This window comes from Camelina sativa, chromosome 17, assembly GCF_030686135.1.
Source record: "Camelina sativa cultivar CO46 ecotype springtype chromosome 17, ASM3068613v1".
Classification (NCBI taxonomy): domain Eukaryota; kingdom Viridiplantae; phylum Streptophyta; class Magnoliopsida; order Brassicales; family Brassicaceae; genus Camelina; species Camelina sativa.
Window position 1 is genome coordinate 11,395,456 of NC_141896.1, and position 16,509 is coordinate 11,411,964.

At 33.5% G+C, this 16,509-nt stretch overlaps 1 protein-coding gene across 1 annotated transcript; it reads right to left on the bottom strand.

Annotated features, from left to right (window-relative positions):
- Positions 1–13,302: 13,302 nt before the first annotated feature.
- LOC147923511 (paired amphipathic helix protein Sin3-like 1) lies at positions 13,303–15,257 on the bottom strand. The gene is made up of 5 exons (XM_087495409.1): positions 14,758–15,257; positions 14,238–14,466; positions 13,878–14,139; positions 13,687–13,788; positions 13,303–13,598 (listed from the first exon to the last, which is right to left on the bottom strand). The coding sequence occupies exons 3-5, from the start codon at positions 14,109–14,111 to the stop codon at positions 13,494–13,496; spliced, it is 441 nt and encodes a 146-aa protein (XP_087351535.1). The 5' UTR covers positions 14,112–14,139; positions 14,238–14,466; positions 14,758–15,257; the 3' UTR covers positions 13,303–13,493.
- Positions 15,258–16,509: the final 1,252 nt, after the last annotated feature.

The window sequence follows — 16,509 nt, forward strand, 5'->3', positions numbered from 1 at the left end:
AAAGGGCAATCTCACAAATCACAAAAATAACTTTTGTTTCTAAAATTAGCACATCATCTCCAAATTTTCAAAATAGCTCCATGTTCTAAAAGTACCAATTAAGGTTTAGTTTTCTAAAATTACATTTTTAACCTTCAGAACTAAACCACAAACTCTAAACACTAACACATACTTTGAAAAACTATATCCTAAATTTAAAATAGTTAACTCAAATCTAAAAAGCTTTTTTTATATTATTATTTTAAATAATTTCAGTTACTGTTAATTTTGGGAATTGTGGAGTGTGTGGTATAACTGGTGTTTTATGGTAATTTTTTCTAATTAAAAATATTTTTTTTTTGGTGTGAAGCAAAATATAAATAAGACCCATATACATATGAAGGACTTAAATATCCTTCCAACAAGAAAATGTTACTAAAACATAATTGGTTAAATATTAAGCGGCTGAAGCAACGTAGACATCCGTCACGAACTAAACGCCTACATCTTCTCCTCCTCCAGTCATGATTTGAGAATTCGACTGCGAGGGATAGGGTTTGAAATTTCTGACTGATCTTCTTTCTTGTTCACCAATCTTTTTTATATATAGTTGACAACCAATTTTTTTTTATTACAAATAAGGTCCTAATTTTTTTTAATCATTATGTATTTGTAATAGAATAAAAACAGATCATCACCATTCACACACATGTACATTAGTATATAAAGTTATATGATCCAAAACTGGATCTGCTGCTCATTCCCGGTTTGATGGTCAATTTCAATTTTTTTTTATCATTGAGTCTCCTCAAAAATAAATCATATACATAAAAGGTTTCACTTTCTCCTTATTGGTCAATTTAAATTTAATTTTTAAAAATTTAATATTTATTTTCAATTAAACAACACATTTAATCATATACATTAATTCATACTTTAAATTTATTCTTTAATACTAAATTGTAACTGAAATTACATAAATTGTGAATTGACTTTTTTTCCTCCATTCATTTTCATTTAAACACACTATTAATTATAACTGTAACTCTTTTAGTTTAATTATTTTAGAAATGTAACTTCTATTACTTTTTATCCTATAAATAACATTTCTCACATCTTCCTCCACCATATCTCAAATCCTAAATATTTTCTTTGTTTTTATAATGTTCTTACATAGGTTGAAACCCCAATTAAAAGTTTGATTATATTTTTTGTTTACTATATATTTTACATTGTTTTGAATTTTATTGTTTCTTTGTTTTATGTACTTCTTCTTTTCTTCTTTGTTCTCTTATATTATTTTGATTTAAAATACATATGTATTCTAAATTTCTAATATGTATAATAATATTTTGGTTATAACCATCTCATAATAAGGGAATCAAACTAAAGAAAACATCTTAATTCTTTACTTTAGATTTTTGATCTCTCATTCTTTCATTCTCTCATCCTCTTCAACTATATCTCAATCTTTTTTTTTGTGTGTTTATTGTTGTTGTTGTATGTGTTAAATCAATTCAAGTCTCATTGTAAAACCTTAATTCTATATTTTTTGGAGTTTGTCAGATATTGCATTGTTTTAGATGTTTTAAAAGGTTTATCTCCATTATATATTTTAGATTATCATCTTATAAGTAATCCATTTTAAATATTCTTCTACTATATTCATCCCACAAGGTCATGAGGTTGAAATCCAGTACTAGAATAGAAATTGATGAGTGAAAATTAAAAAAAGAAACCAAAAAGATAGAAGTTTTCTTGAGATTTTAAAAATCTTTAGATTGAAGTTCATATGATGTTATAAGAAAACTAATTTAGTTGTCACTTACAAAATAATATGAATATGAATTTTTATGTATGAGTTTATATCAACAACAAAAAAATCATGTGTAAATTTAAAATTTCATTGGGCTACTTGGTATTTCTTTCATAGAAAAAAAAAATTATTTCTAATTAACTCACATTTAATGTCATGAGTAATTCTACATTTAACTCAAATGTAACTCCTACCGAGTATTATTATAAATTTCATTCTTTATTTATCTTTCAAGATAAAATGTCTTTGGTTAAATTTTCATATTTTTATTTTTGTTAGCTATATTTATTGTATATATATATATATGGCTTTTATTTATATTTCTTTAAACTTTGAAATGAGGAATGCTATTTATACATAATATTTTTACACATAGTTACTATTTTTTTTGATAATTTTTTTTGATACAATTTTACTAGAATACAATCTTAAAATTATTTGATTATGTTATTATTGTTAATAGAAAGAAGAACAAAATATTGTTTTTCTAAATATTCAGAAATATAATAAAAACTATTATTCATGCAACCACACATTTTGCATGGATTAATACCTAGTGAATAAATAAAGAGAATACCCAAATCTCATGTCTTCTAGCCTTCTAGCTAGGTAACAAAGATAGATCAATATAGAAAGCATGTGTGCATGTCATGATGTTCTGTTCTCTACAGACTTAGAATTAATCAAACTAAACTCAAATGTCTTTCAAACGAATATTCCAGCACTCTCTTCCTAGCTCTACTCTTTTCAGTCTCTTATATCCAAACGTTATATTCAAACATACTAAACTAAGGCAGAGACGGTCTTCCATCAAAATAGTCGCGAAACTCCATGACTAAAATCCTCATGATCGTGAAGAAGTGCAGTAACCTGCAAATATATATAAAAGCAAATCAAACCAACAACTATATGAATTAAGTGCAACCCAAAGTGCCCTACCAAGAACCCTACCTCCTCATACACCTCATCTTTAGACTTGTTTCCCTCATTGTACGTCTTTGATATCTCGAGAAATGAGTTAATTACATGACTACCATCTCCCTGAAACCTTGCCTGCACAACGACAGAGTTGTTTTTTTAGATCACAAGAGGAAATATCAGAACGGTATGTCCTTAGTACTGTTAGAATATTGAGAGGAAGAGGAAAAGAAACAGAACAAAACAGAGCAAAAGACAAAGTCTCTTGTCTTAGATAGAAGGCAAGAACGAGAACTGAAATTTTTATATACATGAAACTTGTTACTTTTCATAAACGACAAAACTGATTTATATAGAAAACAAATAGACACTATATCATAGTGAGATACGTCTCTTTGTACTTGTAACTCTACGATGAAACAACACAAACTGCAATGTTTCGACCAAAACGTTACAACTGTTGACCAAACTCAATTATCGACCAACACTACCCCTTAATTGAGTTACGGTCATACACTAAGCTTTCTTCTTTGTTTGTCACAGCTTTCAACTTGATATTCAATATCCTTCTTCCTTGAAGATCATTTATGGAACAGCGATTGTCTTTAAACAAGACTCCATATCCATTTGATATCATTTACACTAGAAACACCTCTTTGATGATCTTCTCTCCTTGACATGTCATCACTTGGATATTCCCTTTCCCTTTTGCAACTGACTGCTTCTCCCTTTTCTCTATTAGGTAAGCAGTTCCTTTCTTGCTTGGTGTCTTCCTTTGAACACAATCATATTCATGTCTCTGTGACGTCTCGTGCGTGAAACGTTTTCACGTCATCTTCGGTTATCTTATCAACCGATTTATGCTCCATTTTTTTCTGAGGCAAGCATCCTCCTTTAGTGTTTGGTGTCTCCATTTGATCACCATAACGTCTCCATGACGTCTTACGCGTGAATCTCCTCCACGTCTTCTACGGTTACCTCTTCAACCGACTCCTGCTCCATTTTTTTTCTATGAGGTAAGCATCCTCAATTTGTGCTTGTGCTTGGTGTCTTCCATTGATCACCATAAAGTGCTTCATTTTTTTCTGAAGTAAGCATCCTCCCTTAGTGCTTGGTTTCTCCCATTTATCACCATAACATCTCAACGACTTCGTACACGTGAATCTCCTCCACGTCGTCTCCAGCTACCTCTTCAACCGGCTCATGCTCTATATTTTTTTTTCTATGAGGTAAGTATCCTCATTAATTGCTTGGTGACCCTCTTTGATCACCAACACGTACGTCACCTTGATGTCTCATACGTTCCCTTGAACCTTTTTTTGCTGAGTCGTCTTACTCTGTTCAATCAACATGCCGCTTCTCCATGTTGACGTCCTTCTTTCAAACTCAACACCATTTTTGCTAATTCGGCATACTCTGTTTCTTAAACAGCAATTTCACCGTCTTGTTCAGTTGAAGAACTCTTCTGATTCTCAACTTCATCAAGAATCGAGAGATGCCTTCTTTGCATCTGCAACAAGTTTCACAACTCCAACTCCACATCTGTTTTCTCCATTTCTCATTGCAAAGATTTCCTTTCTTCTTCTTCCCTTTGGAGCCCTTCTTCTTAAAGGTTCTATTTGTGACGGATGATGGTACTCTCTCTCTCTTGTTACCACTATCTATTTCTATTTCGATCTTCTTCTTCTTCTTCTCTCCCTTGATTTGTTGTCTCCATCTTTCTCTTCTTCTTGCAGCAGAAGTTTTCTTATTTTTGTTTTGCTTGGACAGGCTCCAAGACCAATAAGAGCTCTGATACCATGTTAGAATATTGAGAAGAAGAAGAAAAGAAACATAACAAAACAGAGCAAGAGACAAAGTCTCTTCTCATATATAGAAGGCAAGAACGAGAACAGAAACTTTTATATACATGAAACTTGTTACTTTATATAAACGACAAAATTGATTTATATAGAAAACAAACAAACACTACATCATAGTTAGATATGTCTCTTTGTACTTGTAACTCTACGATGAAACAACACAAACTGCAACGTTTCGACCAAAACATTGCAATTGTTGACCAAACTCAATTATCGACCAACACTGCCCCTTAATTACATTTTTCTCTTATCATACATAATTACATATTTCTATATGATGACGTAACTCAATTATCACTAACACTCTCCCTTAATTGAGTTACGCTCTGAACAAAGTTTGTTTCTTGTGATATCAAACTCCACCTCCATGTTGACGTCTGTTCCTTCTCTTCACAACTCCTTCTTTCTTGTTGTTTCTTCAGTTCGACGTTGCACAATTTAATTTCTTTCTATTGACATAGGAACTCTTGAGATTACTATTTCCCTCAACACTTCTCCTTTGTCAATTTGATTTCCTTTCTTTTTCTTCCCTTTGGAGCCCTTCTTCTTGAAGGTTATATTTGTGACGGATGATGGCACTCTCTCCCTTGTTACCACCATCTTTTTCTATTTCCATCTTCTTATTCTTCTTCTCTCCCTTGATTTGTTGTCTCCATCTTTTTCTTCTTCTTGCAGCGGAAGTTTTCTTATTTTCGTTTTGCTTGGACAGGCTCCAAGACCAATAAGAGCTCTGATACCATGTTAGAATATTGAGAGGAACAAGAAAAGAAACATAACAAAACAGAGCAAGAGACAAAGTCTGTTCTCTAATATAGAAGGCAAGAACGAGAACTGAAACTTTTATATACATGAAACTTGTTACTTTCCAAAAACGACAAAACTTATTTATATAGAAAACAAACAGACACTACATCATAGTTAGATATGTCTCTTTGTACTTATAATTCTACGATGAAACAACACAAACTGCAACGTTTCGACCGAAACATTGCAACTGTTGACCAAACTCAATTATCGATCAACACTGCCCCTTAATTACATTTTTCTCTTATCATACATAATTACATATTTCTATATGATGACATAACTCAATTATCACTAACACTCTCCCTTAATTGAGTTACGCTCTGAACAAAGTTTGTTTCTTGTCATATCAAACTCCACCTCCTTGTTGACGTGTGTTCCTTCTCTTCAAACTCCTTCTTTCTTGTTGTTTCTTCAGTTCGACGTTGCACAATTTGATTTCTTTCTTTTGACATAAGAACTCTTGAGATTACTATTTCCCTCAACACTTCTCCTTTGTCAATTTGATTTCTTTTCTTCTTCTTCCCTTTGGAGCCCTTCTTGTTGAAGGTTATTTTTGTGACGGATGATGGTACTCTCTCCCTTGTTACCACCATCTTTTTCTAGTTCGATCTTCTTCTTCTTCTTCTTCTTCTCTTCCTTGATTTGTTGTCTCATTCTTTCTCTTCTTCTTGCAGTAGAAGTTTTCTTATTTTTTGTTTTGCTTGGACAGGCTCCAAGACCAATAAGAGCTCTGATACCATGTTAGAATATTGAGAAAAAGAAGAAAAGAAACATAACAAAACAGAGCAAAAGACAAAGTCTCTTCTCATATATAGAAGGCAAGAACGAGAACTGAAACTTTTATATACATGAAACTTGTTACTTTCCATAAACGACAAAACTGATTTATATAGAAAACAAACAAACACTACATCATAGTTAGATATGTCTCTTTGTACTTGTAACTCTACGATGAAACAACACAAACTGCAACGTTCGACCAAAACATTACAATTGTTGACCAAACTCAATTATCGACCAACACTGCCCATTAATTACATCTTTCTCTTATCATACATAATTACATATTTCTATATGATGACGTAACTCAATTATCACTAACACTCTCCCTTAATTGAGTTACGCTCTGAACAAAGTTTGTTTCTTGTCATATCAAACTCCACCTCCATGTTGACATATGTTCCTTCTCTTCACAACTCCTTCTTTCTTGTTGTTTCTTCAGTTCGACGTTGCACAATTTGATTTCTTTCTTTTGACATAGGAACTCTTGAGATTACTATTTCCCTCAACACTTCTTCTTTGTCAATTTGATTACCTTTCTTCTTCTTCCCTTTGGAGCCCTTCTTCTTGAAGGTTCTATTTGTGACGGATGATGGTACTCTCTCTCTTGTTACCACCATCTTTTTCTATTTCGATCTTCTTCTTCTTCTTCTTCTTCTCTCCCCTGACTTGTTGTCTCCATCTTTCTCTTCTTCTTGCAGTGGAAGTTTTCTTATTTTTGTTTTGCTTAGACTGGCTCCAAGACCAATAAGAGTTCTGATACCATGTTAGAATATTGAGAGAAAGAAGAAAAGAAACAGAACAAAACTGAGCAAGAGACAAAGTCTCTTCTCTTAGATAGAAGGCAAGAACGAGAACTAAACTTTTATATACATGAAACTTTTTACTTTCCATAAACGACAAAACTGATTTATATAGAAACAAACAGACACTAAATCATAGTGAGATATGTCTCTTTGAAATCAAGACTCTACGATGAAACAACAGAAACTGCAACGTTTCGACCGAAACGTTGCAACTGTTGACCAACAATTATCGACCAACACAACCCCTTTATTACATTTTTCTCTTATCATACATAATTACATATTTCTATATGATGACGTAACTCAATTATCACTAACACTCTCCCTTAATTGAGTTACGCTCTGAACAAAGTTTGTTTATTGTCATATCAAACTCCACCTCCTTGTTGACGTCTCTTCCTTCTCTTCACAACTCCTTCTTTCTTGTTGTTTCTTCAGTTCGACGTTGCACAATTTGATTTCTTTATTTTGACATAGGAACTCTTGAGATTACTATTTCCCTCAACACTTCTCCTATGTCAATTTGATTTCCATTTTTCTTCTTCCCTTTAGAGCCCTTCTTCTTGAAGGTTCTATTTGTGACGGATGATGGTACTCTCTCTCTCTCTTGTTACCACCATCTTTTTCTATTTCGATCTTCTTCTTCTTCTTCTCTCCCTTGATTTGTTGTCTCCATCTTTCTCTTCTTCTTGCAGCGGAAGTTTTCTTATTTTTGTTTTGCTTTGACAGGCTCCAAGACCAATAAAAGCTTTGATACCATGTTAGAATATTGAGAGAAAGAAGAAAAGAAACATCACAATACAGAGCAAGAGACAAAGTCTCTTCTCTTATATAGAAGGCAAGAACGAGAACTGAAACTTTTATATACATGAAACTTGTTACTTTCCATAAACGAAAAAACTGATTTATATAGAAAACAAACAAACACTACATCATAGTGAGATATGTCTTTTTGTACTTGTAACTCTAAGATGAAACAACACAAACTGCAACGTTTCGACCGAAACATTGCAACTGTTGACCAAACTCAATTATCGACCAACACTGCCCCTTAATTACATTTTTCTCTTATCATACATAAGTGCATATTTCTATATGATGACGTAACTCAACTATCACTAACACTCTCCCTTAATTGAGTTACGCTTTGAACAAAGTTTGTTTCTTGTCATATCAAACTCCACCTCCTTGTTGACGTCTATTGCTTCTCTTCACAAATCCTTCTTTCTTGTTGTCTCTTCAGTTCGACGTTGCACAATTTGATTTCTTTCTATTGACATAGGAACTCTTGAGATTACTATTTCCCTCAACACTTCTCCTTTGTCAATTTGATTTCCTTTCTTTTTCTTCCCTTTGGAGCCCTTCTTCTTGAAGGTTATATTTGTGACGGATGATGGCACTCTCTCTCTTGTTACCACCATCTTTTTCTATTTCGATCTTCTTTTTCTTCTTCTCTCCCTTGATTTGTTGTCTCCATCTTTTTCTTCTTCTTGCAGCGGAAGTTTTCTTATTTTTGTTTTGCTTGGACAGGCTCCAAGACCAATAAGAGCTCTGATACCATGTTAGAATATTAAGAGGAACAAGAAAAGAAACATAACAAAACAGAGCAAGAGACAAAGTCTGTTCTCTAATATAGAAGGCAAGAACGAGAACTGAAACTTTTATATACGTGAAACTTGTTACTTTCCAAAAATGACAAAACTTATTTATATAGAAAACAAACAGACACTACATCATAGTTAGATATGTCTCTTTGTACTTATAATTCTACGATGAAACAACACAAACTGCAACGTTTCGACCGAAACATTGCAACTGTTGACCAAACTCAATTATCGATCAACACTGCCCCTTAATTACATTTTTCTCTTATCATACATAATTACATATTTCTATATGATGACATAACTCAATTATCACTAACACTCTCCCTTAATTGAGTTACTTTCTGAACAAAGTTTGTTTCTTGTCATATCAAACTCCACCTCCTTGTTGACGTGTGTTCCTTCTCTTCACAACTCCTTCTTTCTTGTTGTTTCTTCAGTTCGACATTGCACAATTTGATTTCTTTCTTTTGACATAAGAACTCTTGATATTACTATTTCCCTCAACACTTCTCCTTTGCCAATTTGATTTCTTTTCTTCTTCTTCCCTTTGGAGCCCTTCTTGTTGAAGGTTATTTTGTGACGGATGATGGTACTCTCTCCCTTGTTACCACCATCTTTTTCTATTTCGATCTTCTTCTTCTTCTTCTTCTCTTCCTTGATTTATTGTCTCAATCTTTCTCTTCTTCTTGCAGTAGAAGTTTTCTTATTTTTGTTTTGCTTGGACAAGCTCCAAGACCAATAAGAGCTCTGATACCATGTTAGAATATTGAGAGGAAGAAGAAAAGAAACATAACAAAACAGAACAAGAGACAAAGTTTCTTCTCTTATATAGAAGGCACGAACGAGAACTGAAACTTTTATATACATGAAACTTGTTACTTTCCATAAACGACAAAACTGATTTATGTAGAAAACAAACAGACACTACATCATAGTTAGATGTGTCTCTTTGTACTTGTAACTCTACGATGAAACAACACAAACTGCAACGTTTCAAGCGAAACATTGCAAATGTTCACCAAACTCAATTATCGACCAACACTGCCCCTTAATTACATTTTTCTTTTATCACAATAATTACATATATCTATATGATGACGTAACTTAATTATCACTAACACTCTCCCTTAATTGAGTTACGCTCTGAACAAAGTTTGTTTCTTATCATATCAAACTCCATCTCCATGTTGACGCCTGTTCCTTCTCTTCACAACTCCTTATTTCTTGTTGTTTCTTCAGTTCGACGTTGCATAATTTGATTTCTTTCTTTTGACATAGGAACTCTTGAGATTACTATTTCCCTCAACACTTCTCCTTTGTCAATTTGATTTATTTTCTTCTTCTTCCCTTTGGAGCCCTTCTTCTTGAAGGTTCTATTTGTGACGGATGATGGTACTCTCTCTCTTGTTACCACCATCTTTTTCTATTTCGATCTTCTTCTTCTTCTTCTCTCCCTTGATTTGTTGTCTCCATCTTTCTCTTCTTCTTGCAGCCGAAGTTTTCTTATTTTTGTTTTGATTGGACAAGCTCCAAGACCAATAAGAGCTCTGATACCATGATAGAATATTGAGAGGAAGAATAAAAGAAATAGAACAAAACTGAGTGTCTCTTCTCTTAGATAGAAGGCAAGAACGAGAACTGAACTTTTATATACATGAAACTTGTTACTTTCCATAAACGACAAAACTGATTTATATAGAAAACAAACAGACACTACATCATAGTGAGATATGTCTCTTTGTACTTGTAACTCTACGATGAAAAACACAAACTGCAACGTTTCAACCGAAACGTTGCAACTGTTGACCAAACTCAATTATCGACCAACACTGCCCCTTAATTACATTTTTCTCTTATCATACATAATTACATATTTCTATATGATGATGTAACTCAGTTATCACTAACACTCTCCCTTAATTGAGTTATGCTCTAATAAAAGTTTGTTTCTTGTCATATCAAATGCCACCTCCTTGTTGACGTATGTTCCTTTTCTTCACAACTCCTTCTTTTTTGTTGTTTCTTCAGTTCGACGTTGCACAATTTGATTTCTTTCTTTTGACATAGGAACACTTGAGATTATTATTTCCCTCAACACTTCTCTTTTGTCAATTTGATTTCCTTTCTTCTTCTTCCGTTTGGAGCCCTTCTTCTTGAAGGTTCTATTTGTGACGAATGATGATACTCTCTCTCTTGTTACCACCATCTTTTTCTATTTCGATCTTCTTTTTCTTCTTCTCTCCCTTGATTTGTTGTCTCCATCTTTCTCTTCTTCTTGCAGCAGAAGTTTTCTTATTTTTCTTTTGCTTGGACAGGCTCCAAGACCAATAAGAGCTCTGATACCATGTTAGAATATTGAGAGGAAGAAGAAAAGAAACAGAACAAAACTTTGTCTCTTCTCTTAGATAGAAGGCAAGAACGAGAACTGAAACTTTTATATACATGAAACTTGTTACTTTCCATAAACGACAAAACTGATTTGTATAGAAAACAAACAGACACTACATCATAGTGAGATATGTCTTTTTCTACTTGTAACTCTACGATGAAACAACACAAACTGCAACGTTTCGACCGAAATGTTGCAACTGTTGACCAAACTCAATTATCGACTAACACTGCCCCTTAATTACATTTTTCTCTTATCATACATAATTACATATTTCTATATGATGACGTAACTCAATTATCACTAACACTCTCCCTTAATTAAGTTAGGCTCTGAACAAAGTTTTTTTCTTGTCATATCAAACGCCACATCCTTGTTGACGTCTGCTTCTTCTCTTCACAACTCCTTCTTTCTTGTTGTTACTTCAGTTCGACGTTGCACAATTTGATATCTTTCTTTTGACATATGAACTCTTGAGATTACTATTTCCCTCAACACTTCTCCTTTGTCAATTTGGTTTCCTTTCTTCTTTTTCCCTTTGGAGCCCTTCTTCTTTGGAGCCCTAGGGCTGTGTCTCGATCTCCTACGCGCGAAATCAGAGGGCTATACTCTAATGCTATAAATACCCCAAATTCTTGTAGTGAATGGTTCTGTTTCTCTTAGTCTCTAGAGGGATAGTTTTATTCACTTTGGGAGTGGTGGTTCTGCTAGCCTTAGGAGGGATGGTTCTGCTAGCCTCGGAGGAGATTCTATTGTTTTCAGCCTTGAGAGGAATGATTATTTTAGCCTTTGGAGGGATGCTTTTCTTAACCTTAAGAGGTATGGTTTTGCTAGCCTCGGAGGGGATGGTATTGTTAGCCTTGGGAGGGATGTTTCTGCTGGCCTCGTTAGGGATGGTTCTGTTAGCCTTGGGAGGGATGGTTCTACTACTAGTATCCTCGGACCGGATGGTTCTATCAGCCACCTTTTGCTCCTTCTTTACCAGCTTCTTTCTCTTTTCAATCATTTCCATTGCCTCGCGAAATACATGATTAGTTTTCTGCAGGTTTATGAATGTGCTGTTTATAAAACACAAGCTAATAAAAGAGAAAATGTCAAAATTCCATAGGAGTATTCACCGATTTAGCAAACTCTATACCTTATGTTTGTTCATAGAATACTCTGCATCAGCACTTTTGTTCTTGGTATCATCACACTCAGCGTTTTGCTTAGACTTGGGAAACAAGACTCTTAAACCAAAAAGCAGCGTCGTGTGCCCTTTCATGATTTCAGCCATCCTTGCACTTCCTAAAGCCTCATCGATTCTACAAAAAAAGAATCATAACATCAGAAAACAAATCACACTGTGTGTGTGTTAGTTTATGTATATTCCCAGTTCAAATTTAGAACCAAACCAAACGTAATAGTGAGAAAACAATTCGTACTTGTGATCGAAAACATCTTTCATGAGCTTGAAAAACTCGTCAAACTTTGCAGGTTCATCAAGAAATGCTTCATTCACATCAGCGATGTATGAAACCGTTTCACGCATAGTTGTTCGTTCTCTTTCGGTATAACAAGACTGAATCTCATCATGAGATGCTTCCTTCGCAGAAGCGACATTAAAACGATCATCATCCATCGATAGCTTGGGTGATACTCTTCTTCCAACTAATGGAGATCTCTGTTCATTAAAAACAGAGCAGATCATTATCATTCGTTTTTATCTAGCATCTTAAAATAACTTTTGATTTCACATAGACTTAGAAACCACACTTGCATTCTAAAACTAATCAAAACCAAATCAAACCGAACATTGAATCTGCCACTCTCAATGATAATAACTAAATCATCATATGCTTCTTCTTCTCTAAATGAAACAAGATCATGGCGTACTGAAGGATTCATGCAAATTTCATCGATCAGTATCTTTAGAACAAAGGAACTCAATCATAAAACCTATCAAGAAACTAGAAAAGAATCAAAGGAGAGATGGACAGAGAGGATTTGAGAGCAACAAAAGCAGAAGACTCGATCTATTAACCTAATCGTCAGATGATTTCACATGAACAAAGAAGAAGAAGGTGGTCGTATAGTTACCGAACGAGCAAGAAGCTTCCTCTTAGCTAGCGCAGTACTGTAAAACGACTTCAAGATTTCAAGAAACAAACGCACTGAGACTGGTTTGATGATGTAACAACGTGTAATTTATTAAAACATTTTGAAACAAAAGAATAGTAATTAAAAATGTTTTAACCACGTATTTTGGTGCATTAGAGTAATTAAGATGAGTCCAATGGCCCCATTTTAGTTTTACTTTTGGTTATTATTGGTTAGATGACAAAATATGGGAGAGCAATTAAGCGAAAATGTAATTCCAATTATTAATAAGACAAAACAAAAGAAAAGATTTGATAATAGAAGCATATATGATATATACATCTTATGATGTTCATTAGAGTAAGAACCAAAACTAATCCAAACCTTCTAGAAGGAACATTTAATTTCAAAGAATGGTTATCGTTATCTACATATTCTTCTCCACACATTCTAGAAGGAACATTGTAGCTTTTGATTTTGAAAGTATCCGTGTTTAGGAAAGATTCTGAAGAAGTCCTCAATCAAATCTTCATGGTAATAGAGAAGATCATAGACCTGCAAAGATATATTATATAACCAAAATCAAACTAAGATCAAAGAAGAAAATGCAACACAAAATATCCCACCAAAGAAGAGACCATACCTCTTCGTGCACCTCCTTTACTGATTTCTTTCCTTCCTCATACATTTTCATTATAAATGGAAACGACTCAACAACATGAGTATCAATTCTCTGAAACCTTGTCTGCAGATCCATGAATAATTTGTTATTTGAAATCACAAATTAGCAAAAGAGGAAATATCAACAAGGTAACCAGCATTCTATATACATACCTTAAGCTTGTCCATAAAATTCAGTTCATCAGAGTTTGTAGGTTTCTCAGACTCAGAAGTGATGGTTCTGCTACCCTTTCGTGGAAGTGCTATCTTTAACTTCAGAGGGGTGGTTCTACTAGCCTCAGGAGGGGTGGTTCTGTTAGCCTTGTGAGGAGTTGTTGTTTTAGCCGCAGGCAGGTAGACACTGAAACCAAGAAGCAGTTCCGGGTGATCTTTCATGAGTTCCTTCATCCTTGCAATGATACTTTCAGCATCGTCTCTACAAAACAGACTTACTAACATCAGAATCAATTTCACATAGTGTGTTAGTTATGTAGACTGAGACATGAATCTTAAGAGAAAATCAATAACTCATACCTACGAGCTCTAGAAGCATCCAAGATCTTGAGAAACTCGGCATATTTTGCAGGTTCATCATGAAACGCTTCCTTCACAGAATAGATGTATGAAAGTGCATTATCAATAGACTCATCAGCCTTGGGAAGGATGGTAGGTAATCTCAGACTTGGGCAACAAGACTCTCGAACCACGAGACTGCTTAGGGTTCCCTTTAATGAGTTCAGTCATTCTTGCGTGTTATCGACGACTTCACAAAAGAAGAGAATAACATTAGAAGAAAACAAATTCACAATATCGGCTAAACCCTATATGGTATCGAAACAAAAGAAGAGAATCTAGGGTTCATAACAACAGATCAGATCATTGAATCGAGTACTAAACCATTCTTTTCTTTTAAGATTTTTCAGAGTCATTCAAGAAACAGAGCCAAAGTGCAGTAAAATATGAAATAAAAAAACTCGATCGTAACCCTAATTCGAACCAGGTGAATTCAAATTGCAATTGAACGAAACAAGGATAAAACGAAAGAGGCGTTTACCGAATTTGGCAGCGGAGCACGACGGTTCGTCTTCCGCAGAGCTTCAATGGTTTCTTCTAGAAGCAAAAACCCTAAGAGACTGGTTTATGTTTTTTTTTTCTTTATTCACGAGAGATTTCAAAAGCTTTTCTAGTTAATTCTATATACTAGTAGTATATATATGCCAATGAGAAAATGTTAATTTTCTTTTTTAGTCCAAAGTTGAAAAAGTCCAAATAATCAAATTCTCTAGTAAACTACATATTACAAAACATACTTTAACAAATATTTTCGTTCAAAATAATTTTTCCTAAAGTTTTATATTTACTTGATTTATTTTGTTTGGTTGGCTCTGTATTTTTTGGCCATTTACATATAGGTTTGAGTTACTCGCTTTAAGGTGTGACTCGAGCTCGGACCTTGCCATTAATTTAAGGGTTGATTCAAGCGTGAACCTAAGCTCCTGTGTAACCTTGTTATTTTTCTGTAAGTAGTTTCGTTGATTCTGCTTTCATTGTGTAGCAGCGTGCTCAAGTGTTGAACTTCTCTTGAGTCTTTGTTCTCTCCCTTTCCTTCTTTTGAAACACTGATGTGGTTTTGAGCTGTCAAGGTTATGTATTTTTTTTTTACAAAATTAGTAAATAGAAAGCAAAAGATACAAAATAATTAAAGGATAAAAGAGATTTATTTACAGAATTAGAAAGCAAAAGATAAAAGATTTTTATTTACTAAATTAGAAAGCAGAAAATAAAAATAATTAAAAATATACAAGAGATTTATTTACAGAATCTTATCATATAAATAAAAAGATGAAAATAATTAAAAAGATCAAAGAGATTTATTTACATAATTAGAAATCAATATACTATTAGAAATTAGTAAAAAAAAACTTTTAATTCCACCAAGTGGTACCTTTGTGGTTAAAAAAAAGCATATGAAGATCCAATTGTAATCTTGAAAAAATATCTAAGACTATCCTCATTCCTAAGACCATCCACATTGGTAAACCTTTTAATGGTGTTTTAAACAATGTAATATTAAATTTAATCTAAACATCCTCATTAGTTTTGTTTTATTATTTCTCCTCCATTGGTGATTCTCTAAATGTGGCGTAAAAAAAAATTAATATCACAAATGTGTTTTTAATATAATAATAAAATGTCACAAATGTTTAAAAGAAATTTATGCAAAATCTTTGAATCTCTGCGTCAAGTCTTCTTCATCCTTGTGATTTCATCACCACCTGCAGGAAGTTAGCTCCAAGGTTTCTCCAGAAGTCCTACAACCAGAAGAAGAAGTCTGATGGATCATCATAAAGGATGTATGTGGGCTTAATTAAACTTCAAAGGATGCAAAATCAGCAAGGTAAAGCCAGTTCTGGAAGTGAGCAATACGTTCTCGCATTTGATTCCACCAAGTGGTATCTTTGTGGTTAAAAAACCATATGAAAATACAATTGTAATCTTGGGGAAGAGGGCAAAAATATCTAAGACCATCCTCATTCCTAAACCCTTATGAATCTTAAATATTAATTAACTAGATTAAGACCCGTGCTCTAACACGGGTTAAAATTCATTTTATTTATATTATAATTTTTCTAGAAAATATAATTTATGTGATTGTTTTTAAAAGTTTTTTGGATAAAACATTATGCAATAAAATCATATGCTAAATATGATGGCTTGAAAAAAGATACTTATTTTGTAAGTTTTATATTGTTAATGATTCTAGATAAGTACTCGTGCTATAACACTGGTTAAATTTTATTTTATA